The sequence below is a fragment of the Rhynchophorus ferrugineus genome, unplaced genomic scaffold (genome assembly GCF_030347505.1).
Source record: "Rhynchophorus ferrugineus isolate W39M unplaced genomic scaffold, kcgeb_rfMv2 rfM4, whole genome shotgun sequence".
Taxonomy (NCBI): domain Eukaryota; kingdom Metazoa; phylum Arthropoda; class Insecta; order Coleoptera; family Curculionidae; genus Rhynchophorus; species Rhynchophorus ferrugineus.
In genome coordinates this window covers 41,667,254-41,693,313 of record NW_027472583.1, presented here as the reverse complement: position 1 = coordinate 41,693,313, position 26,060 = coordinate 41,667,254, and the positions used below count along the sequence as shown (strand labels likewise).

General features: G+C 33.2%; 1 protein-coding gene across 1 annotated transcript in view; it reads left to right on the top strand.

Moving 5' to 3' along the window:
- The window catches only part of amon (prohormone processing protease amontillado), a 198,415-nt gene that overhangs the window by 67,066 nt on the left and 105,289 nt on the right, over positions 1 to 26,060 (top strand). The window contains exon 3 of the mRNA XM_076403257.1: positions 9,119 to 9,365. Within this exon, the coding sequence (XP_076259372.1) occupies positions 9,119 to 9,365 (247 nt within the window). The remainder of the gene's footprint in view (positions 1 to 9,118; positions 9,366 to 26,060) is intronic.

Below are 26,060 nucleotides of genomic sequence, written 5' to 3'. Positions count from 1 at the left end.
GACGGACAATTTTTTTACGCAACGTTGTGTGCCCCCAAAGTATTGAACCACGCGCCGCCGGTGGATCGTACCGTATCATTAAAAAAACTAACTCAAGAGTATGAAGTACTTCGAAAGTATAAAATTATAATCATAAATTTAAAAAAATCTAATCTGAAAAATAGTTGAAATATTTAATATGACATAAAATAATAGTAGGCCATCATTGTATAATACCTACGAGTATGAAAATGGTTCGATGAAAACCACATTTAATCATATAACTTCTTCAGCTAACTTAAGCAAGCTATTCAATTAATTCTTCTTAAATCAATTTCCCAGACTTGGGATCTAACACTTATTATTTACATTTTAAAATCATAAGCTAATAAGTAAACTAATACGTATTTGCCTGAAAATTTTCCTACTTAATTTACTTCGGAGTTTCGAAATTTATGATGACGATCAAAAATATCCTTAAATATATTGGCTAATTATATGTATTTTGATAGGCGATATATATTGGAGAAAATGTGAAATATCAGTGTAACAACCTAACTTAACTCTTATATTCGATAGCTTTAAAATTTTTAACATAAAATAATAGTTTTACGTTGAGAATTATAGAATTATTTATTGTAAATTATTCAGGTTCTAATCTTGGATGAATCATAATTGCGTTTCTGCTATTCATAACTTTTGTTGTTTGATTTGAAAGATATTTGCTGTCGAAGCCCATCAGTCACTTATGGTGACACTATTCGGCCATATTAGAATTGTTGTTTTTGTTTTAAACCATTAAATTTCTGATTTTGACGTCAACAACAACATTTACTGGATGAAAACTCAGCGAAAATTCAAAAAACTTTCGGGCAGTTTAATATGAATCAACTATTTTTAGGCGTTTATATAAATACAAAGCTAATTGAGAGAAAATACCATTCCAAATAGTTTTAACATCACGGTTTCACTGCTTACCAGATAAAGAAGAGTTTTCTGTAGAATATTGCAGCTGGCTATGAAAAGTAGATCTACCATGACAATGACAATAACAAACGCAAAAAATGATGGGCTCTCCTGAACTAGGAGAGTAATCCACGTCGACGCCTAAGCGGAATATGTTAGTAAAACAAAATGAGGTTATTCTACAGATACCTACTAACATTGTTTGAAGAATTTAAACGACGTATGTTTGCAAAAAGACCATCCACAGCTAGTAGTAGGACCAAAGTTATTCTAATGCATGCCCATCTAGTTTCGAAATACGGAACAAGAGCGAAAATTAATCAATAATTGATTTCTGTCAACCAGCGGCAGCGCGTGGTTCGATATTTTGGGGGCGTACAATGTTAGTTAAAAAAAATTCGAGGCAGATTATTACATTCGCTAGTTAAAGTGCACTGATTTCATGTACATAAGTGCTAGCATATATATATATATATATATATATACATATACATTACATTACAATTATATCAAAGAAAAATTCTTAGAATTTTCTATATTTGATGACAGTATATGATATACAAAAATTAATAAACTACAGAATGTGGAACACTTTACATTATCATAAATATAACTCTGTCAAATATAGAGTAGAGTACAATACTTATGTTGAAATTGATCCATATAAGCTGGGATATATTTAAATATTACAATAAAAAATGTTTCATTTTTACCTTTTTCTATTCTGATCACTTTTCTCATCCAACAAAACAAACAACACCTATTATTATCTTTCTAATTATGTCTCGCTCGGAATGCTCAAAACAGTTGATCGTTATGAAAAAATACAAGCATTTGGTGATTTAAAATACTGGACAGACTGCTTGTTAAGTTTTGTACATAATCTGGGAATTAAATAGAACAGTCAAGATATAATTTACCAACAAAGTAAAAAAGTCTCTGGCTTTGTCAAATTATATCTATCATACTGCCGGACTTTAATCACTGTTCAACTAACAGGAAATGTATTTGGATCAATGTTTTCCTTCTTTTATGCCACAGCTAAAATGGAGGCTTGTATTTTACAAATCAGTTACATATAATTAACATTATAAAAGACTTACAATTTAATAACAACTGGAAACCGTATCCCTGTTAAGCAATGCTCTTTGTACGTTTCGGTTTGTAGTTATCCTGTGTAAAATGTATATTACAAACCCTTTTGCTCCAATTTAAAACATCTCAAGAGATTTCTATCAGTTTTTCATTATTTATTGCTAAAAGCTATGTCTGACACAGAGCAGGATCGCTAGGAAAGCTGGGTATTCTATTTGAAATGGTACTATATCCAGGACCTCAACACCGTAGATGTCTTAAGATTTATACAAATCATTTTAACTAAAAAAGGACCATAAATACACAGTTAACAAAATAAGAATATTTAACACATAAGTTTATAAGTTTTTCTTTGTCGGCCATGTTAAAAAATGCTGCAATTCGAAAGAGGCGTTTTCAACAAAAGCTTTATCGAAAAAAATTAAACCGAAATGTTTGTATATAAATCAACTTGTTGCTATAGGAAGCATAGAGCTACCAAAATAGTCCAAAATATCCAGAAACTTTTTGATTATTTCCACCAAATATATACATACGTACACTACGCCTTCTTATTCTTTAAAATAGCCTTCTGAAAGCAGAAAGTGTTAAATTTCAGCTTTGTTACTAAATTATACCTCGAGGCACCTAGCGGCAAATTAAGAAACTAAAACACTGTATCGCATGTGCTCATTTAATATACCCTTCTAAATTCTCAATATTTTGTGGATCTAATAATCCTATGTGAAGTGACTGAAGATACCGCAACGAGCACAGAGCAAAGTGAACGGCTGGATTTCTCACGTTACGCATAATCAGCGTCTCGCAATTTATGGATATGCCGTTTTGTTTACGAAATAGTTGATAGGTTTACCGTCAGATAAGAAATCCGTCAAAAGTTTTTGTGTATTAATTTCAAGTATATGATGAATAATTAAAAAAAAAAGAATTAATTAGTTTTCTTTTCAAGAGAAAGCATTAAATTTAGGTGTGCACTTATTGAGGAACCGTCGTTGCTGCTAACCCAACATAAGTCTTTTAATACGGCATCAGCATGTTGTAAATAATGAAAAAAAATAAAACTTTCATTAATATAATCGTAACAATTTTGCTGAATAAATACTGTTTTTAAAAAGTTGTCATGGTCATATATCATGTGCATGTAAGCATCTAATACGAAAATGACAACATTAGTTTGGCACAATCCTAGAATATAAAATGCAGTCCTCGTATATTTGTAGATAATAGCTTGTTCGCCTCAACAAGTAAGTCAAATTCGTTTTAGAGAAGGTTTCAGTGCCTCAGAGGACGCAAAAATCCCTTTCAACGGCTGGACGTGACCGCTATTGTCAATTCAGTTCGAGAAAGAGGCGGCTTAACGGTCAATGAGGCAGGAAAGAACTCGCGTGACTCGACCCTTTTCCCGTCACGTATTGTTCAAAAGATCAAAACCACAAAAAATAAATCCAGCTATTTTTAAAAAGATGTTAAACCGAATAATATTGTATTAATGTAAAAAAACTTTCGTTCTTGAATAATATTTTCACTGCTCACGCAAAGATTGGAATTAAGTATAATTATCCTTGACAGTTGAACACATACGAGGTCAGATTAAAAAGTAACACACATTTTCTTGTAGAACGCAGAATAAGTAACCTTCAGGAATGGCTATAACTCCTACAATCCATTAAAAATATTCCCATTCTATAAGGAAATTTCAGAATTCAACAAAATATTTCATACTGAAATAAATTTATTAATTATAGGTCGTTTATTAGCTGTTCATGGTGACTATTGATAAATGTACACAAAATTTTCTAAAATACGATAATTTACTAAGATGTAATACATCATGGTTGCGATTGTGGAGAACATATAATTATCAAATTAGGAGAAACCTGTTTATATCAAGGATTGTAACATTGAAAAACAATTATATAGTTTTGAAACTTAATAAATGTATTTCAATTACTACCAAAATGGCTATTAATTCTTGTCAGGTAAGCCCAGTGTGTTACTTCGTAACCTACTACCGTATAATTAAATTTATATGTTTTTTCAATGCCTCTACGGAGCTTGGCATTACCAAGTATGGTAAGTAACGACACCGGGGCCCAACTTCGCTTTCCCTGATGTAGTGTCGTCACTTGGGGAGTGCATAAAAGGATTAACGATGCCCAAGGATTCGTTGATCCTTAGATATACCATGCGATTACGGTCTGTGGTTATGTCTCGCGGGTAATTACGCAGGTCTTGGTTTCACCGTCCGGGTAAAGAGAAGAAAACCTCAATAAAACCTAAATCCTAAGGCTGGATTGAACCGGTGGGATGCGTAGCTGAATAAAAATCAATACTTTTCAATCTTTATCAATCCAAATGCGGAGTACCTCCCGCCCTCCGTTGTCCAAACTGTAATCAGAACCATTCGCCACGGTACAAGGATTGAATTTGCAATTCAGCGAATAAGAATAACACGAAGAGCCTCATATCAGAAAGCAAGAAGGAAATACTCTATTTTGCCCGAAAACAACAATGTACTACTCTACCTCACTTGCAAAGAAACCTCCCACTACTATTACTATCTTGGAAGCTTCAGTACCCAGTAAACATACAGCACCTATAACAACTTATCGTACGACCTAATAACAGCCTTCGAGCTCGCTCACGCACAAATCTTCGGGAGGCACCGACGATTCTGCCAGCTTCTTTTCTCCTAAGCTCCATCCCCTGAGGATATCCCTCTCCCCTCTCCAGCCTCCAGAACTAACCAAGGACTCAATCAATTCTGTGTGGTTTGTTCCACAAATTCTCCAAACTAACTACTATGCCAAATACGCGGACGTTAAGTCCAGCCCATCTTTGTAACGCTTCATTCAACTTATAAGATAAGTTTACACACACTGCCGCCAAAAAATCATCGTCCAGACCAAAACATAATTTTCAAATTTTGCAGACACTCTGGACTACCGTGCTTCTTCAGACGTTTTTGGAACATAGTTGGTAGACTCCAGGGTCCGACCTCCAATTATGTTAGCAATTATTTTGAGTAATCGGGACTATAGTCAGACAGTTACTGCTGCTCACACTAAACCAATACTGTTTCTCCCTTCACAGCACTCCATTCTCATTCCTATCTGGAAGAAAGTATACCCCGTACTTCCGCATCTAGTTACTAGACTTACTAACCCCCCACAGGCCACCTATCCAAACTAGTCGAGAAAATGATCCTTAATCACCTCGCCTGGTCACTGGAAAGTATCCTCAACTCTATCTCATTCAGTGTGGCTTTCGACCTGGTAGATCCACTCTCACTCACCTCGTGCAGATTTGAAAGACACATAAGAGATGCGTTCACAACTAAACAACATCTCATATAACTATCCCTGGATCTACAAAATGCATTTGATCTAGTTAATAGAGAATTGATCGTGAGGTGGCTTCATTCCCTTGGATACGAAAGAAATATTTTATCCGCAACTTTCTTAACAACAGATTCTTCCAACTCTGTTAAAGAGGTATCCTCTCCTCTACCTGCCCTTTAAACAATGTTTCCCTTGAGTCCTAGGTAGGCACAATCTTGAATCTAACGCTATTTTTAATAGCTTTGAACACAGTTACCGCCTATGTTCCTATTTGCAGCCGATATAGTCGTCTACTGTGCCCTTGAGTCCACCAACTTACGAGAGAGACTTTTACAGGGAGCTGTAAAATTATTATCGGTATGATTTTCTTCCAGTCGATCGATTTAGATTTTTCAGGGAGTCAGATTACTGTCAGAGACAATGACTCGTGAACTTTTGCGCGAAGCGATGGCTATCCCATCATCGCACAGGTGCTAACCAATAAACTATAATCAAAATATATCTGTTACCTTGCCAAAATTAGACTATGGCTGTATTTATACAACACTGCCTTTAATACCTACCTCAAGACACTTGATGTCATAAAAACTCAGCGCTCAGGATATCGTTGAATGCCTTACGATCATCACCGGCAATAAGTTTGTGTAACCGTACTTACCATTCATCTACCATTTCTCTCACCTGCCGTTGACATCTCCCGTAAAATCGAGGTAGGTTCAATTACACTGCCTTCCTCAGCCTGCCTGATCTCTTCGTGGATAGACCTTCATTATATTTGACTTGCTACCCAAAACGGGATTTAGCTCCCTGTGTTTACTCCTTATTCAAGTTCCCTCCTTACCTGGACAAACTTTTTTAGAGATATTTAGGAACATCATGCGAGCACACTTCTTTCATAAGAGCAATTTTTTTGAGCTACGCTCCGTTTGACCTGCATATTCATACTGATGGCTCCAAATACACTACAATTCTTGGTTGTGCCTTTTTCTGTAATGGGCAAACTTGTCATTTCAATCCCGTTCAACAGGGTACGATACTCACCGATGAATTATAAGCCATTCACCAGGCCCCAAAATATGTGTCTACTCAACCATACGAAAAATGACTCATAGTATAATTCTACAGCTAGATTGATTATTCGAATAAAAATACGGTCATCCCCCAAAAATTTCCTGCGATCACTGTTGCTGACGCTAATGTGGACCATCTCTCATGTTAGGATACTTGGGAATGAACAGGCAGATGTTACGGTGAAGTCTGCCGTCCACTTTCAACTCCCTGTCAAGATCATATGTATGATGTATGTAGTTGCCCACACTGACCTCTAACACATCTTAGGAACTTTTACTAGAGCCACAAAGCAAAGACTCTGGGACTCAGAGGATCAATTAAACAAACTTTTTGAAATAAAAAGTAACTTTTTTAGTCTCCTTCCAGTTCCCCCTATCCATCCCATGGAACGAAACTGAATCATGAGATTGTGATACTGTTATTTCTCGCACAGCCATTTGATGTCCGCTAGCGCTACACCGAGCTGTGAGTTATGCGACCAATATGTCTCTATGTGCCTCTGTCTTCCACCCTTTGAGCAACTGTCATCACCTTTCTGTTATAAGAATAAATCAGTTGATGGATTTTTTGCGAGAGATTGATTATTATCATAAAATTTAATTCATACGAATCGCTTCTTTAACTCTCAATAATTATCATATGTCTTTGTATCCTTCAACCGTTTAACTCTGTTCTAGTTATCCTGAACGTTGACATTTCGTTGTTGACGCCAACATTATCCACACCAAAATTTTATCTTTCTAACACTTCTTCAAATAGTTTACTTTAATTTGTTATATAAAATTTCATTTTATACACATGTGTGTTTGTCCACGTCCTTTTTATGGAATGACCTGTTTTAAGCGCAAAAGCACAATTGTCTAGTTACGAAATGACGATAAAATCCTATACAGCGACAAAAAAATGTTTTCATTGCCTATATTATTTTTTATTTGAAAGGTCTTATAGAAAATAAAGTCGCTCAAATGTCAGTTCCGAGATCTCAAGAGAGTACAGATCTGATTGGTCTAATTCTTAATGTCATTAGATTCATAAAATCAATTATCAATATATCAATCAATATCGAGAGTTCATGAATCATAATTTAACCAGTTATGAATCGCATATAACCATTTGTATTTATATGTATCAATTGTATTATTATAATTGGTTTTCTCCTAATATATCTTCTTTTTAACGTTTTTAATGTCGAAAATAAAATTTAGTATTGAGAATACAGTTACAATTCAGCTTTTACAATCAGGATTAAAAAATAATTTTAAAGGTTTAAAACAAACGATGTTACTGCGTATTAAATCGCATAGGGCACATTTATAACCAACTGCATGTTGAAGCCTCGCTAACAAGGTTTCACTTTTCACTATGTCTCATTTCAAGGATAAATAAAAATATTTTTCACTACGCTGAAAATGTCTAAATACATTGAATTATGTGGGAGGCTTATGTTTGATTCATGTAACCATGCTCCATCGATTTCAACTTGCGAATTCTAGTTTCGATGCTTCAAAAATGGTGATTTTGACGCCGACGACAAAGAGCATATTCATTTCATTGCTTGATAAACTTTAATCCCCATGTAGGATACAAAGCAAAGTAGAAAGCAATAGATTAGCTAAAGCAATAGAAAACGAGTTAAATATGAGCTATTTGCAATGGTAAAATGTCAGAATATTACATAAAATGATATAACAGGAATATATATAACAGATACTGGTTCAAAGATTGAATAGTAGAATAAATAAGTAAAGAACAACGCATTTTAATTAAAAACAGTTCAGTTGATGATTGTAAATACATCAATTTAATATAATTTCTATGCTGTAAAATATAAAGTGTCTTAATGTATTCGTTATTGTTTTAATTAATATACAAATATACATTACTTTATTTAATTTCTATTTATTTATATTTCCAATATCTCATATATGTTTATAACATAAAAGTAAATAATAATCATATGTAGTTATGTTTGATGACCTACAGTTATTACAATTCTGAAAATATTCATACTCATGATAATTTTGTTATAATGGTCAGTGGTGTAGTAATTTTAACTTAGTAATACTGACTAACTGAAACTGAAATAAAATTAGATTTAATTAAAAGCTACTTGAAGAAGGTTAGTTAGTGTTAGCTCTTAAGATATTTTACAAATATTTTAACATAGAGATATATGTTACTCTAAATAATATTATGTAATAAATATATTTCTAATCTTGAAAATTTGCCAAAACAAGTTTTAATAACATTAGCACATAATTTTTAAGAAATCCTATATATTTACTCTATTATTAGATAAACATGATTAACCTAATAAATTGTGGTCAAATTTCGACCACACGGCAATCACTAGTAATTATAAAACAGTAGCACGTATGTATCTCAGCTAAAATATAGCTCACGTATAATATTTTTTATCGAAAGCGTAATATACCTTCAAAAGGATAGTAAACTTCTGATGGAGAATCGACCCCGATCTACGGTCTGAAGGGAACAAAATCGACCAATCATAAGTACGCGGAACAGGAATTAGTTTATCCCGAATGGACGGAAAAGCGGAAATAATTAATGAGATTTGTACTCTCCACGTGTAGAAACTCCGAACCTAACTTTATTCGTCGCTTATCAAGGCTAATTACTTTCATATCGGTTATTGTTTTTTGCAGATTCACACAGCCATACAGCAGCCCGGCTTTATCCGGGTGAAACGTGGATACAAGCCGTTGAAGGTAGAAAATCTAGTGAAAAACATCGAACCACATCAAGACCCCTCCGACCCATATTTTCCTTTTCAATGGTACCTGAAAAATACCGGCCAGAATGGAGGCAAGGCCAAGCTGGATCTTAACGTTGAAGCAGCATGGGCTCAAGGGATTACAGGAAAGAATGTTACGACAGCCATAATGGATGATGGTTAGTGTTTTACATTCTTTATACAGCAATAAATTAATGTGTAATTATTATCAAACAGGCAATAAAAATCAATATTTCTGTTTTATAAGACTTCATGTAAGCAAGATTGATATTAAGTTGTGTAAATATATTACCAAACTTAGAGTGCCATTAAGAAAGGGTCAAATAAATACTAATTTCATTCCAACTAATTAAATATTTACTAACTAAAATAATGTAAGAAAGTTTAAATAAATTGATTTACATAAATCTTACGAAAAATCTGCTTTTTGTCAATAGTTGACAATTGATGTAATATTGATGTATATGTAATATATAGTCTATTCAAAGTTTTCTTTGTACATAAGTCATCTATATTTGTAACGTAAAAACGTCGCAATGTTGCCACATCAACTCTGAGTTTTAAATTATTTTGTCTTTGACCTAGAACAATATTCTAATCTAAATAAAATAATCAAACAAAAATTTTATCAAATATAATTTTTCTTAACATTATAGTGCGTCTAGAAACTACAGTTAATTATAAAGCCGCAATAGTTTATAAGTTAGAATTATAACCTCTTATTACTATTGTTTTCAAGTATTTTGCATACGTTTGACAACCGGACAACTTTAACAGGCTGGTTCGGATACATATTCGAACTTATCAGATTGCATTGTGTCACTTTTTAAGTAGAATAAAATGAGAAGGAAAATATTGTCTGATTCTAAAACCAATTTACAAATTGCGGTAGGCAATACATTAAACATCTTGATGACGCATGTACAAAAAGACTTTGATTAGACTGTAGTTTTCTATTCTACTACATATGTTTGCAATTACTTGATTTACTTTTGAAGGATAAGTGAATGTGTCTGAAGCTTATTTTGAGAAATTGTAAAGACGACATGTGTTGTAGAATTGGTAGAGGTATATTTTTGACTATTACTAATAAGATTATAATAATTTTAATACAATATATATAATAATTATATAATAATTTTAAGACAATAAAAATAGAGAAGTAAAAAATTAATTCAAACATACATAACCGCACAATCAATAAAAAGACGAATGCTTTATAAAACATCCATCAAGTTCATGCGCTTTTTAGGGACTGTGTATTGAAAATGACATACATGATTAATGTTATTGATCTAATATCCATTTTCCTGATTGAATAGATCTCATATGATAACTTACATTGTATTTTACATTTTGTATATTAACCAAAATCATATCACAAAAGTTAAACTTTCTGCAATATTCTTTGACTTATTTTTTCATACATAGATATAGCTTTATATAGGACTGAGATGTATGTGAAAAATCATTTCATTTTTTTTTGTATATAATGTTTTATTAATATATTGCAGAATATATTATTATAATTTCAGCTGAAGTATTTTCGATCGCAAGATACTTCAAGTTTGATAGTAGATAATCTTTAATATATGTTTGTTGGTATTGTAGTTGCATTAATATGTGCTTGTTGGTATTTCAGTTGCATTAATATACATGAAATTATATAGCTGACATATTATATTATATCAGAGGCAAGCAATACTATTTACTAAAAACTATTTACCTACATCAATAAGAAATGTTTAACAATAAACAATAACGAATACCGAATACCTTTATCAATTTATCTAGTACGTATTAATATTATTGTTACTAGTTATTAATGTTGATAAATGCCGATTATGTATACACACATATGCATAATATGTATCGTTTTTAACATTATTTGCGATTGTGCTGGCCGAAGAAAACTTTTTGGCTGTGCATATGGGCGCATTATCAGCGCATAACCCAAAACGTGGTCCAACAGAACAACTCAAGGACACAGAAAAATAGAGGGATGGTCCTCTTTCTAGCGCTAGATGCCAAGAGACTTTAACTCAGCCCTATAAAAGGTAATAGTGCGGGAATTATTAAGAATGAGCATCAGCAGATACCTATTACGCATTACGAGACTAATGTGACGGTCCGTGCAAATATGCGATGCGGGGTTCCGCAGAGATTAGTGTTGGTGCTGACACAATGGAATGTACTCTGCGACCAGGTCTTGAGAATGGGGAGGCGAGAAGGAATAAGCACTATATCCTACGCTGGTGATTTGGCGGTGGTAGTCCAAACCGCTAATAAGATCCTGGAGAGCGTTTACGAACTATGGAGCTGACTTGAGCGCATCACAAGGCTAAACTGATGATACTGACAGGATAACGCACCTTGAAGTCAGTGGAGCAAGCAATAAAGGGCCATAACATCATAAGCCATGAGATAATAAAATAAGAATGAAGGCTCATGTCCGGTAAATTCATAATTGTTCTAGTAGCAATATTGACAATCTGATCCAGAACCCCCCCGTATAGGAGGACTCATCAGGATAAAAAGGAGGATGTTGGCAACCACAGCGCTCTCTACGATATCGTATGCGGTGACAATTTAAAATTCTTTCGCACTACAATATCAAATACGCATAAGACACTGACAAGCATAAACAGAAGATTGGCGCTAAGAGTAACATCAGTGTGCAAAACTGCCGCTATTGAAGCACAACTGGTAAGTCCTGTTAGCTCTTGGCAGAAAAACAAGTAGCAGTATGTAAAGGTGAGAGAGAGGCGAGTGACAGCGCCAGGCGAGAGCTAATTAGCAACTGGCTACAAAAATAGGACTCATACACGGGATGGACCAAAATGCTCGTGGTGAATGTGCAATGGTAGATCTCACAAAATTATCTCTGATCGGTAGTCAGCAGTAAGAGTAGTAAAAGTCTTTAATCAAATAAAAATATTTTTTTAAAACGTTAAATACTAAACAAATTATTCAACTGGCCATATTCCCATTGCCATTCTCCCAAACTGAATAAAATATCAATATATCAAAAACTGAACAGATAGTTCTATATTGTAAAAGTCTTTAATCAAATAAAAATATTTTTTAAGAAATGTTAAATACTAACAAATTATTTAACTGGCACTGTAGTAATCTGACGCAGGCAGTAACTAGACATAGCGCATTTGGCTTCTATCTGAAAGACATAGAGGAAAAATTGTCAAACGCCTGTTGGCATTGTGGAAAGATGGACACCCATGCCACTCCTCCTTATGAAGCAGAACAGAACGGAAGCTCAAAGGGCTACAGGAAGTAGGAAATGTGGCGGGTTTGTTAATCGAGAGCGACGCATCAAGGAGCGCAACCTTAACTATTCTGACTGACATAATTAAGGTCAAATGTAAGTACGAAAAGAGACTCCGAGGAAACGACTGAACTACTACGAGACAGGACGCATGCCCTGAAGTAATACCAGGATGCGGTTCCGGGATATGTCCAGTTAAAGGAAACGAGGTTATTTAGGGGCTCTCCTCTATGAATCGTGGATCAAGTCTCGCAAAACGACTATAAGAGCTTTTTCCTCCTTAGTAAAAAAATATATATTGAGATATTCATCCGCATTATATTGCCGCAAGTCATAACGGAATCACACCAATGTTTAACTATAAGAAGCAGGCAGTCCGGATCGAAAGATTCTTTTGAGATTCTCCATACATAAACTGGCCCTTTGTAGAAAACAATATTCAAGATGATTCGTCGGATCATACCATTATTCCAATAATCATGTGTCAAGGTTTTATGATCTTTCGACTGCTTCTTTTGGATATTAGTGTTGGTAAGGTCAAATGTAAGTAAGAAAAGAGAGAATCCAAGGAAACGACTGAACTATTACGAGACAGGACGCATGCCTTGAAGTAATACCAAGATGCGGTTCCGGGATATATCCAGTTAAAGGAAACGAGGTTATTTAAGGGTCTCTCCTCTATGAATCGTGGATCAAGTCTCGCAAAACGACTATAAGAGCTTTTTCCTCCTTAGTGAAAAAAATATATTGAGATATTCATCCGCATTATATTGCCGCAAGTCATAACGGATTCACACCAATGTTTAACTATAGAAAGCAGGCAGTCGGAATCGAAAGGTTCGTTTGAGATTCTCCATACATAAACCTGGCCCTTTGTACGAAACAATATACAAGATGATTCGTCGGATCATGCCGTTATTCCAATAATCATGTGTCAAGGTTTTATGATCGTTCGAGTGCTTCTTTTGGATATTAGTATTGGTACAGTCCTTCCATGAATGTCAGCTTTGTGTAACTTAAGCCGCACTATTTTTGTCGAAGCAGTATTACTCGAGTGAGTGATTAAATTCTTCTGTTACGCGTGTCACGTTAATTTTAAGTTGTCTGGTCACAATCCTTTTTAATATTCTTCAGTATCTGTCAGTGGCATGTGGGTTTCGTCCACTATTACTATTCGTTGATGACCTTTACCATATAAAACGTAACATAAAACAATATCTGAGAGATCACATATTTTACCGATCGCTTATTTTAATAGTCACAGAACAACTAACACATTCAAATAGAACCTACAAAATTTTGAATGTAAACTGAGCAATATATGTGTATCGCATAATTAACACTGAAGCAGTATGTACTATATTGCCTGATATCCATTGTGATTATTTTGCCTATTATCCTACTTCTACATATACAATAAATGTGTTCTCCTGTACGATTAAATAATAATATGTATCTGATGACATGATGTAATGAGTAATGTATTTAAAATATAAGAGTCTCGTTTATATTAGAATAATTTTTTTTCGCTTCGGGTTTGTCTCTTCTTTTATCTTTTCTACCTGTTCTCTTCTGAATTCATTCAATTAACCGGTATCAATATATTTATCAAGAAGAGAAGGTAAGTTGATGTTGGATTCGTGGTCGTTCCGTATTTACGCTTTCTGAATGTTCCATTGCCATAATTAAGTGGAGTTCGGGCAAGAGTATCCCAGTTCAGGCTCTAACGTCACTAAAGGTTAATTAAAGGTGTTCAAAGTCCTGGCTGCAAACTGTTTGAATTAGGAAACATCCATAGTTTGAAAAACATCCCTAATCCGTAGAATCCTGGAGCAGTTGCTATGAAGTAACATAATCTAATGGAATCTGGACAGAAGCTTGCAGTTCATGGTGTATGGCAGCTAAAGAGTTGCCGTAGCTGAATTGCTTAGATGCAAACATCTTGAATGAAATAACTCCAAATAGGTTACGCCATGGATACTGAACTATAAACGGCAAAATTTAGAAAATCATCAAACACAAGCTAGCGGAGAGCATACAAGCGATACTCAGATATAATTTAACTACTTTACTTAAAAGGGAATTGAAGCAGCAGTTTTTGTTTTAAATCGTATCGTAACTTACATACATTATAGATAGTTTAAAATCAAAAAGATCATCACCATCAAAAACGTCACGAATTCAAACACCACTCTGGCCGTATATGTTTATGACTATTTATTACATAAGAGCATAAAATCTGTAACGAAATCATTATTTTGTTTCCTCTATTGATCATTGCTAACTAACGGTAATCTCAGTAAAGTAATTCACACTTTTATCTTAAAAGTACATAACTAAAGGTTAGAAAATGAATGGAAAAAAGTAATAATACTGATGCTATACAATATTGGTTGGAAAAATTGTTACCTCCATAGAAACAAAATGAAACACTAAATGCTTTCCAGAAACATTCCCTGAATCGTTGTTAGTTTTTCTTTGTAGCATAGTACCACCATATTTAATATGTTATTACGCTATATAAAATAAAGATGAGTCGCAAGAGTTAAATAAAAGAAAATGTCCGATCCCACTGTAACAGTAAAGGGACATAACCGAGAGAGAGAAATAACAAAGAAAAACGAAAAACATATCACGAACAAAAAAAAACCTATTATCAAGTCGAAAAGAACGACACAAGCATTCCTTAGCGGGGCTGAAACATTTCAGGTCGACAATGTTCCGAATGCCAACATTCCTGGCGATATTAAACTATAAAGGCGAACAGTTACTGTCGGCTGCAGGAATGTCATTCAGGCCACTCGACGAATGGAATTTTCAAATTAGATAAAATTGAAAATAGACTACTATAAATATAGAGTGAAACTGTATCTTCGTCGAAACATATTCAATGCAGGTCGATCTTGTTCAGTTTATTATTTTTCCGTCTATTTATAGAAAAAGATCACATCTTAATTTTTAAGAATTTTTCCTCAAAACTCTAGAAGTAAAACTCTAGAAAATAATTCCTTATTGGCTTATTTTCGTAAATACTGCTCAGACATAACAGATTGGAACAAGTAATTATATATGAAAGCCATATGTTAACTTGGCCGATTCGGTCTATTACTGCAGCTGTATGTCAATTTCATAAAATGTTTTACGCGTACCAATTTCCTGAACTCGAAGGCGACCCATGAGTTGTTCATGTGTGACCCATGAGTTGTGACCATGCTTCGATCTTTTCCTTATTAAATCACAAGCCGTGTGGCTCTGAAATGCGAACTATATCATGAAAGAGCTAGAACCTTCCAGATCTATATGTCATCAGCAAACATCAGATCAGAAGAGTTTGTAACGGCATATTGAACAACCGGACGGTTTCTTAAAACCTTCCTCGTGATTACATCTACTACCACTTGAAAAACAATGGAGAGATAATGGAAAATCGTCAGCTTCTAAGGGTGTGTAATTAAGGCTAGTTTATAGTGAAAAGCAGAGCGAAAGTAAAAATTACTGTAGCACGCTTTCCACATCTAATACGTTCCTACTAATACAGTCCTCCAACTGGCAAAATGCGAAAATCTTGTCTTCACAACCGCTATTCGATCTCAATCAAAAGTGCTCTTCTCATCTTGTGTCTTCGCAAAGTCGTTGAGGTCTCCTAAATAATTCAAACAATACCACTCTTCAATACCTTCCCGATATTGATAGGAGATTTATGACCCGATAGTAATTACAATGATTTCTATAGCTTTTTTTCAATATAGCAAGAATTGTTGATTTACTCCATGTTGACGTTCAACTCTCTCCAGAACTAGTGAACATTTCATTTTTCAATTGGCCTGTTATAACAGTATAAATGTTTCGTTTCGGTATCGATCCCCTTATCCTTATTGATTATTTAAGAATTTGATTACCACTCATTTTTAGAGATAAATTAACTCTCTTCTTTTTGAAATAAAATTCGCGAACCACGAAGCATTGACTAAGTGGAGAAAGCGATATCATTAAATTATTCATACAAATCTTGAACGTTACTGACGAAAAATATGAACGAAATAAATATAGAACCACAATGAAATGCTACGTTTAATTTGTGCACTAAAATGTAGGCGGCAAAAATGTTTAACCACGACGCAACCATTATCAAGGCACCAACATAAAAAAAACTATGAGCCAATAACTCAACCTGCCTAAATCAAATAATGTAAGTTTATTTTATACTCTTTTTTGTAATCTTTAACCATGTTGTATCCCATCTATTAGGACTTTCTCATTGACAGTATTGTGACTAATGTTTGGCATGATGATTTAACACTTAACACTTACAACTTTAGCAAATCCATTGTTTAATATATTAAATTAACTTTATAATCAAAATAGTCATATGAATTATTAAACCACACAGGCGGGGTCTATTGAAACACGCCCATGGGGTCCCATGAAGTAATGGGTTATACAAACATTTTCATATTAAAACATACGGAATATGGGAATAAAAACATAACAAGATTTGTGGAAGTCATAGAAATACAAACAAAACTTAAAATACTTTTAGTTGAGAAAAAACAACTTAATTAATTCAGTCACTGCCAGAGTTCGTGCAAATATAAACACCATTCGTACTAGAAGTGAATTTACTGTGAATCCAATCTCTGCAACTAGCGTATTGTAGCCACTCTGAAGAAAGTTGAGATTTCTTTACATTATTCTTGTTAACTTTTTTATTAATTTTCTTAATACAGTGATTCTCTTCTTCAAGGCTCTGAGACATTTCCAATAATTGCTTTCTTCTCTGATTTTCTTTAAACTTTTCTACCTTCCTACTAGTTTTAGTACTTTATTTTTAGTTATGTTTTAAAGTAATCGCATCTTTCTCTTTTTCCCTCATGTTTGTCTCTGTATATAAGCTCAAAGCTTAAGCCATTAACAGTGATTCTGTTTAAATCATAATACACTTAATTGATGGTCATATGATGACTTTCATAATAGTTAGGCTAAAATTTAATGAAGCAGTTTGTGGCTTGGTTCCCTCACCTAATACCTCCCGCTGGTATATATCACACAGCCTGTCCGTAGTAATATAGGTGACGCTCTAGATCTCGCGGCTCAACAGACTCGCTCTGCCCTACTATTTTTCTAATGAATACAATTTTTTTCATAAAATATTAATTAAAAACTTACTACTAAATAATGATTACAGTATAAATTACAGAAAGCATGAGGCCATCATTCAAATCACATATCAAAAAAAATTGGTACTATACTAAACTAGTAAATTTAATTAAGCCGGATTGGTGGCGCAGCGGTAAAGACGGTCGTCCTACTGTTGCGATAGTCGCGGGTTCGAATCCTACTCGGGCGTGGTCAGAATTTTATGTTTGTGATTGTTTAAAATTTCTGATTGTTCTAGAAAAGAGTGTAAAATCCGACAAGGAAAATGATCCCAGTCATAGCAGTAACCAGGCTGGGTAAGGCCGGATGTCTTCTGGGATGATTTCTAAAATTGGTCACTCGCCAGTCGGTACGCTTAATGCTGACGACCGTGGTTCGGATCCCACGTTAAAGGTCCAGTCCAGATAAACCCATAATTATTGAAAGGAGCCTTTAAAATACATATAAAAAAATATTAAGTAAATAATTAATAGATGAGTAAATAAGCTCAACAAGATTATTTTGAATAAAAATACATTGATTGTATTTTAAATAAATTGTATATTGCTACAGTTTCCTAAAGACAGCTAATTGTTAAGCAGGATTCAGTGTGGCATAAAGGCATTAAACAATAACTTCCTACAAGAGTTGCTACGACACTTGACCTCAATGCCATTCAGATAGATGGAATCTTATTTCTTGGCTGTGTTAATTTGTTTAGCCTACTAAATAAAATTTGGAAATGCCCATACAATTTTGCAAAAATAATTTTGGTTCCGTCAATATATTTACTTTACAAAATATGTTCCAAATAAATTACTAATCTTATATCAAACTGTCAAAATTTCCACAGTTTATTGCTACTATTATGATAATAATGCTAATTGGTTTCTCCACTTACGTCTATGTGCTGTAACTATATATTTTAAGCTTTATGAAATTTCAACATGCTTTAGGTGAACTCTAAATGTTCGGTATTTTAGCAATTTAGTTAGTTTGGTTTTCTTGACGAAAGTGCCGATGTTCAAATAGAACCAAACAATCTAAGTGTAACGTTTTAACAGATTAATTCTAGTTGAATAAGTATAATTGTTATAATATTATATATATATATATATATATATATATATATATATATATACATATATATATATATATATATATATATATATATATATATATATATATATATATGTATATATACATACATATATATATATATATATATATATATATGTATATATATACATATTTAACACATTATTTAACATATACATAATTTTAACGAAATTCAAATATTTATTTGCAGTAGAAAAATACAGTATGAACTAATTCTTATTTCATTTTTTATACATGTAGGTAATTTAGAAGTTGTTACGAAGTTGTACAGAATTTAATATGTAGCAACTTTTTTTCTAGGGTCGGTAAAAAATTTACAAGAAACCGTATTTATTATTAATCCTTATAAAATGACAAAAATATATGTAAAAACAGAAATATATTTTATTAATTTGATTAACGCCACTTCATAGAATTACCTTTATTAGTGATTTATAATAACTTGTGGTGTTGATTTAGAGCAGTTGAAAGGGCTGAGAAGGTTGGAGGCACCGTATGGGTGGTTGAATAAGTTGTTCTTCAGCAAGTTTGTGAGGCTATGGCGGATTCTTAAAAAAATCACGTGCACAGCATCGCACAGAATTTGGGTAGATGAGATTCCTTCAATGTTACTTTATGAACAAAGGTCTGTCTTTAAAAGTTATCTTAACACTTAAAATCGTTGAGTTGAGAAATTTGCTATGACCATTAATGTAAACATTTCTATATATCTGAGTGTAGCATTCCAATCTTTAATTTATGATAACTAGGATCACTGATAACTGATCTGAAAAACTCCACAGTAGGAAAGAAGTTTAATACGAACGCACTCTGATAAGCCAGTAATTTTTTAATTTCACGCAGAGTCTCAAGAACAACTCAATAGTCATTTATTAAGAGACTACTCGGAGAATCTAGACAAGCTAAGTATTTTGGATTCTGTTGGACAATCAATATTGAAAACAAGAAAACAAATATTTTAACAGAAATAGAAAAATATTGATTTCCATGTACTATTTTAACATTATTTTTTTGCACAAGAAAGCATCACTGAACCTAATCAACTCTAAACCATCAATTTCAATGCTTAAGAAGTGTTTGACTGAGTTCCGTTGTGGCCGTACCAGCAGAAATTACTTTAAACGTACTGGTTAGCGAAAAGAAGTTTGTAGCCAAAAATCGTCGATAAAATCTATGGAATAATATTGGATGATAGGAGAATGAAAATGCGAAATGAAATGAAAATTCAAAAAATCACTGGATTTTTCAATTACCTCCCCTCCATAACAGGCTCCAATAACTAAAAATCATCGAGCTTTGAAGGCGTCGTTGGTGAAGGCTTACGAATAATGCTTAAGAAAATTAATCTATTTGTAAATTATTATTTTACGAATACAATAAAGTGTTGATCCATATAGTTAATTTCCTATCAAAACTGTTTTGTTATATTACAGTCTTCTGGACTGGGCCTGTTGTTTAACGTGGGCTCTAAACCACCGTATACTGATTAACTTAGGGGTCATCCCAGAAGACCGGTCTTACCACGCCCGGTTGTTAACGTGGCTAGAATAATTTTCCTTGTCGAATTGTACACTCTTGTCTCGCGGACAGTCACAATTATAAACACTGACACACATAAATTTACACAATCACGCCCCAGTAGAATTCGAATCCATGCCTATCGCAACAGTAAAAGGACCGTCCTGTAGCCGTCACCACAGTGGTGGCTAACCCAGCCGGTCCTGTCAAAACCGTTTCGAGTTTTATGAAATACGCATTTCTCAGCTATCAACTATGGGGTTGCCCAAAGAAATCCATCATCAACATCATCTAAACTGATCAAAACAAAGTTATTCTCAGCATTGTAAACGCCATATGGTATACCAAAATTGAAAATATTTACAAATATCTTACGGTAATTCATTCCTCAATGCATAATTTAGTAAATGATGAAGCACGGTTGTTGACTAAGAGCGAGCTTAAAAGTTTTTCCAGCATTCTACACAGTATTATTAATACATCGAAAAAATAAGACATTCACCAAAACTATGTCTAAAAAACTTAATTACTTTTGAGATAACTTAAAAATAACTTGCAAAACATCACACAAATACTATTATATACATGATTATAGATCAAGGATACCATTAATAGTAAGGAAAATAACCAAATAAAGGAACTAAAAATGAACTTTTTTTCAGTTTTTAGAACAAAGGCATATTATGTCTAGTAAATGATATCTCTAATACAATATATATGCAATAAATACTGCCGATAAGATAATTTCTCTTATACAAGATAACCAGAATATAATATATTTCTGTTACAACAGATAAAACGTTTAACTATAGAACGACAATATCAAGCCATAGACAAAGGAGGATTCAGGTAGTCGAGACCTATAAATAGATCGGCCATTCAACGAAAAATCCAAAAGGTATTGAAAAGATTGATAGGAACGATACTTTTTTCGATGTTGTTTCAGTTGATTTACAAAAGTAATTAACAAAAAGTCATTATACTTTGGCATTCCTGGCTGGTTGGTTCTTTTCATAAAGTTATGTTCATTTTGTTTTATTGTTATTTTAGGGTAATTTTAAAAAGAGAACTAAAAAGTAAAACTTAACCAAAAAGTATGTATTTCAAAAATACAATTGTTTTTTCGCCTCAACATATATAAGATATGTATAAGGAATCGTGTTTTATTGGCCATAACTTGTTACTGTCTTCTATTAGGTCCAGCTCTTTAGAATCATCTAGTTTAACTTGAATTCAAAATGAGGAATTATGCTTAATATTGTATAGTGTCTTGATAGTGAGGGCTAGTTAAAATGGCATCTTTGGCCATAAGGGAATCTACGCATAAGAAATTTTGTTATCTAGTCTGGCAAACTCTTGAAGCTTGTTGCTTACGTAGTTATTAATGAATAATCATATAATTATGATGAGTGTAATTCAGTTGCACTAGAGGAATTCATGCAGATCAGCCATTTACTAGGCGCTTCTTTCAATAGTCATTGTAGTCTGTTTTAGAAGGCTGAAAGATTAGTTTCTAGCTGATTAGATTAGCTAGGAGATGATTAGATGAGATTAGCTTTGATTGATTAAAATTTCTTTCTATAGAAGTGGACCGTGCATGACTTCGTTAATGAGATTATGAAGCCAACTTTTTGGGACTAGTTTGAGGAGTTAGACAAGAAATATTGTAGGGAGTTAGAGACAGTTTTTGATTCGCAGAGAGTGTTATAGGCCAAGATGTCATCTGCATAGAATCTGACATAGATGTTGGGACATGGCAGATCAAAAATGGAGTTAATTGTTATATTGAACATGATGAAACTAAGAATGGATGTATGAAGGACGCCTTTCTTAAGGCTAGATCCAAGGAGGGACATATTATTACGGATCCGGTCAGGCAGGGAGTTGGATATGAAATTGCGAATGTATCCACTAAAACTGTATCAGTGTAACTGCGATAGTAATAGAGGACGAAAAACCATATAAAATACTTTGTTTATATACAGAAATGGAAATATAATTATTTTTTTAATTAATTACATCTTACATTAGATATGCTCAGTACAATCTTAATTTACTTGCATTAATATACAAGCAAAGCGAGTACAGGATAAATACATCATGTATTTCCCAAATTAAAATAAATCTAATCTACTTAAGCTAAAGTTAAGAATATGATTATATTCTAAATAAGTTCGTGTGGTTTTGTTCGCTACAATCTACTGATTTACTGCGAGTTGTCCACTAACTGTATTGCTTCCACGTTGCTGTGATTTAGCATCCTTATTTCTTGTTTTGAGTCGAAATCTTAGATCACTTCGAGTAACCATTTGATTTCGAAGTCATCGTGTAAGTCTTCGTTGGTTATGTAGCGATAAGAATTGGCAATTAATCGTAGAACTGCACATAAGAATGTGCATTATAATACTGGTTTGACGTTTTAATGCAACCCCATGTTTGCACCCCATAGATCGAAATTAGTTTTATAATTGAGTGACTCTTCGATTTTAGGTTATGTTGACAGTATCTTCCTACCAACAGGTACAGTTGCTTGACTTTAAGTCTAAAATTGAATCTACCATCGAGGTATATTTCGAAGTATTTAGCACTGTGGAACTCCAGCCGAAATAAGTGTAAGTGTTGAAAATGCCCCTTCATGAGGGACTCTAAATTTTTTTTCGAAAAGATATGATTCTAGCAGTCGACAGTAATTGCGCTGAAGTAATTTGCTCATTTTGTAGATTAATTCCAAATTTCATACCCGGTGGTAAGCTTATGAGCAACGAGTTTTCGAGAGCTTATGAGACGTGCGGGAATAATGCAGGGCAGTGTTTTTCTCCTTGGAATGCCTTTTCAATAACCGCTATTAGTCTGTGCACTTGGTCGATTATCGAGCGGTGATTTTGAAACCTAAACTGGAAATCTGGTGTTTCTATAAATGGTTTAATACGTTTTAATAACAGTTTCTCAAATGATTTTGTTTGTCAGTATTTTAAGCATAATTATTCGAGCAACCTTAAGACATTCCGGAACATGGTTCAATCTCAAACAGGCAATGAATATATAAGTCAACATGATCATTGCTTTTCGCGGCAGCTGTTTTAATATCCCAGGTGAAATATCATGAATTCCAGGAGCCTTTTTAGGATGGAAGTTGTTACCAATTTCTGTAGCAACTTCCATTGGAAAAATCAGATTTACAGCTACATCAGGCTGATAAACAGAATTTATATCTTTTGTAGTTCAAAATATGTAATATAGAAAATGTTCTGCGAATAATTCCGCTTTTCCATCGTTGCGTCGATCCGATTCGTTACGATCGTTTTTAATAGGCGGTTCTCTAATAATTGGGTCTTTAAAGTCTCCGAGTTGCTTTCCATAGTCAGTAATATTTGACTGCTTCCGGACATAATTCACTTACATATTTTTCGAAGCAACTCTGCTTATATTTTTTAATCTTTTGATTTGTCTAGTAATTCAACTAAATATTGTTTTGTCTATAGCATTTCTGGTTCTGTGCAATACTCTTCTAGATTTTCGGCTTGTTTTTTTATCAATCCCCCAATTTCAAGAGGTTATTTTACCTCATATTCTGATTTCTCTCTTGATGCCGGGGTAGCTTCTTTTTCAGCAGACCGAATTTATTCAATTATATATTCAATTAGTTTTAACAATACTAGTGTGATCTGAAGATAGTATAGTTATACTGGCAAGGTTATGGCATATGTATTTTGGTATGATTATAATAATTTCTTCATCTACTAACTCGAGAAAAATAAAATATGAATAGCGCTCATAAAAAAGGACCTTATATACAGATGAGGATTTGATGTCGGACTTACACAATGCACCATGTCACTAACCGTTGAACACGAACACGACATAAATAGTTTAATTTATGCGCCAAATACTTTACTACTTATTCAGAACTAACCCCTGCGTCTTTAAAAAGAAAAGTTGAGTCGAATCGTAACTGAGAAAGTAATTTTGAAGTTATGTTGAAAGCAAAGACAGATCCATCTACAAAAAAAATGGAAATCAAAAAAACTTAAGGACAGCTCTTAAAAATACTTTCCTTAAACTTATTAAGTGATGTTTATATCAAATATACGATAAGGGCTACATAATAATACATTTGAAAAAGAAAAACATATTATTGATGTGCAATACAAATTATCTAATGGAATTGGGCTTTGAATAATTATGAAAAAATTGCGAAAAAAGTGAAATTTTAGAAAGCTGTATTTAATAAATCTAAATCCTATTATTATTGCCTAGTGTGTCCAATTGTGATAGATGGAAAATTAACATATCTGTTACACAGGTATACTGATAATATTTATATCATAATATACAAATTACATACAAATTAGCTAAATGTTTGAGAATTACGCAATTTTTAAAAAAACTAATCATAATAGTCTTATGTATACAGAAAAAGCCGACATATATTTTTCACATAAAGGATCAGCAGGACTAGTAGTTAATTTTAGTATCAGTCAAATAAGTGTTATGGGCTGATGTCCGTCAACAGTTAATTACAAAAATTTTATACAAAAATACGACAATTTAGATACCAAAATTGGTTTGTATCTGGTATTAGGCTGTTATAAATCTCTTCATGTGCGCCACGAAGATTACACTGATGAATTTATACCTAATGTTCTACCACAAATGGAAATTATTATATTATTATGTTTATATATCAACCCTAGAAATTAAAAAAAAATATTTAAATGTATATATTTCAAAGGATTTACAATAGGTGGTGTTACTGTATATTAAATCGCAACGGGTACTTCGATTTAAAAAAAACGGGCGGCTGAAGATCTTCAAATGTTCTGTGAAACTTATGGCAACCATGCTCTATCGATTTCAATATGTGAATAATGTGTAAAACGCATTAAAATCATGCTTTGAATACATAATATTTTCATATTTTATATATGTCTAAAATAAAAATTTAAACTAACAAATCAAATTCCTCGAATGACGATCAAAGTAGAACATGGACGAGGCAAAGTTTTTCTCCAGAGCTCCCCATAGATTTGTTTCTCTAATAATATATGTTTAAATATTTTGTCGTTTACACATACTAAACATAGACTGTTAAAATTGCGTTTTGAACATTCATTAAGTTTTGCTGTTTAATTTGTAATTTCTCCTCCCAATAGTACTTGTAACACCCGACTGACTGTATGTCCCGACTAATCCAAAGACCTTGAAGTCAACAAGTTGAAAATTGCGTCAGTTTAACTGACTCATACTTACAACAATACAAATTTTACAGGAAACAAAAATCATTGTTATATTATTTCTTTTGTTATTTCCAAAAATTGATGAAAATATTTTGATTGTCCTTTTTTTCTCAAGCCTCTTTTAGAACCAATCCAAATATATCTGAAAATATTTAAAAACTGACGTTTAGCAGTTTCTTTCTGCATCATCATTATTAGTGCCAACAGTTATGCGAATTTCAAAGCATCTCCAGTAACGGTAAAATATATTCTAACCGAATATATGTATAGCCGACAGAGATTTTTATGCCATATTAAATTTCTTATTTTTTAATGCACGACAATTTTCTTTCCATAATCTGTAATATACTTTAAAAGGAACAAACTTCGCAAAATATCAGTTCGTTCTGTAATTCCAAAAGAAAAGAAATGAAAAAAAAGCGTGAGCATGGAATACTTACCTCTAATAAAGGCATTCATTCTTTACACTTTGTTGCAAATTTACAGCATAAAATATCCATAATTTAGACGACGTTTATTTTCAAAGCAAAGCAGGGGAGTAAAACGAACAGGCACCGTCC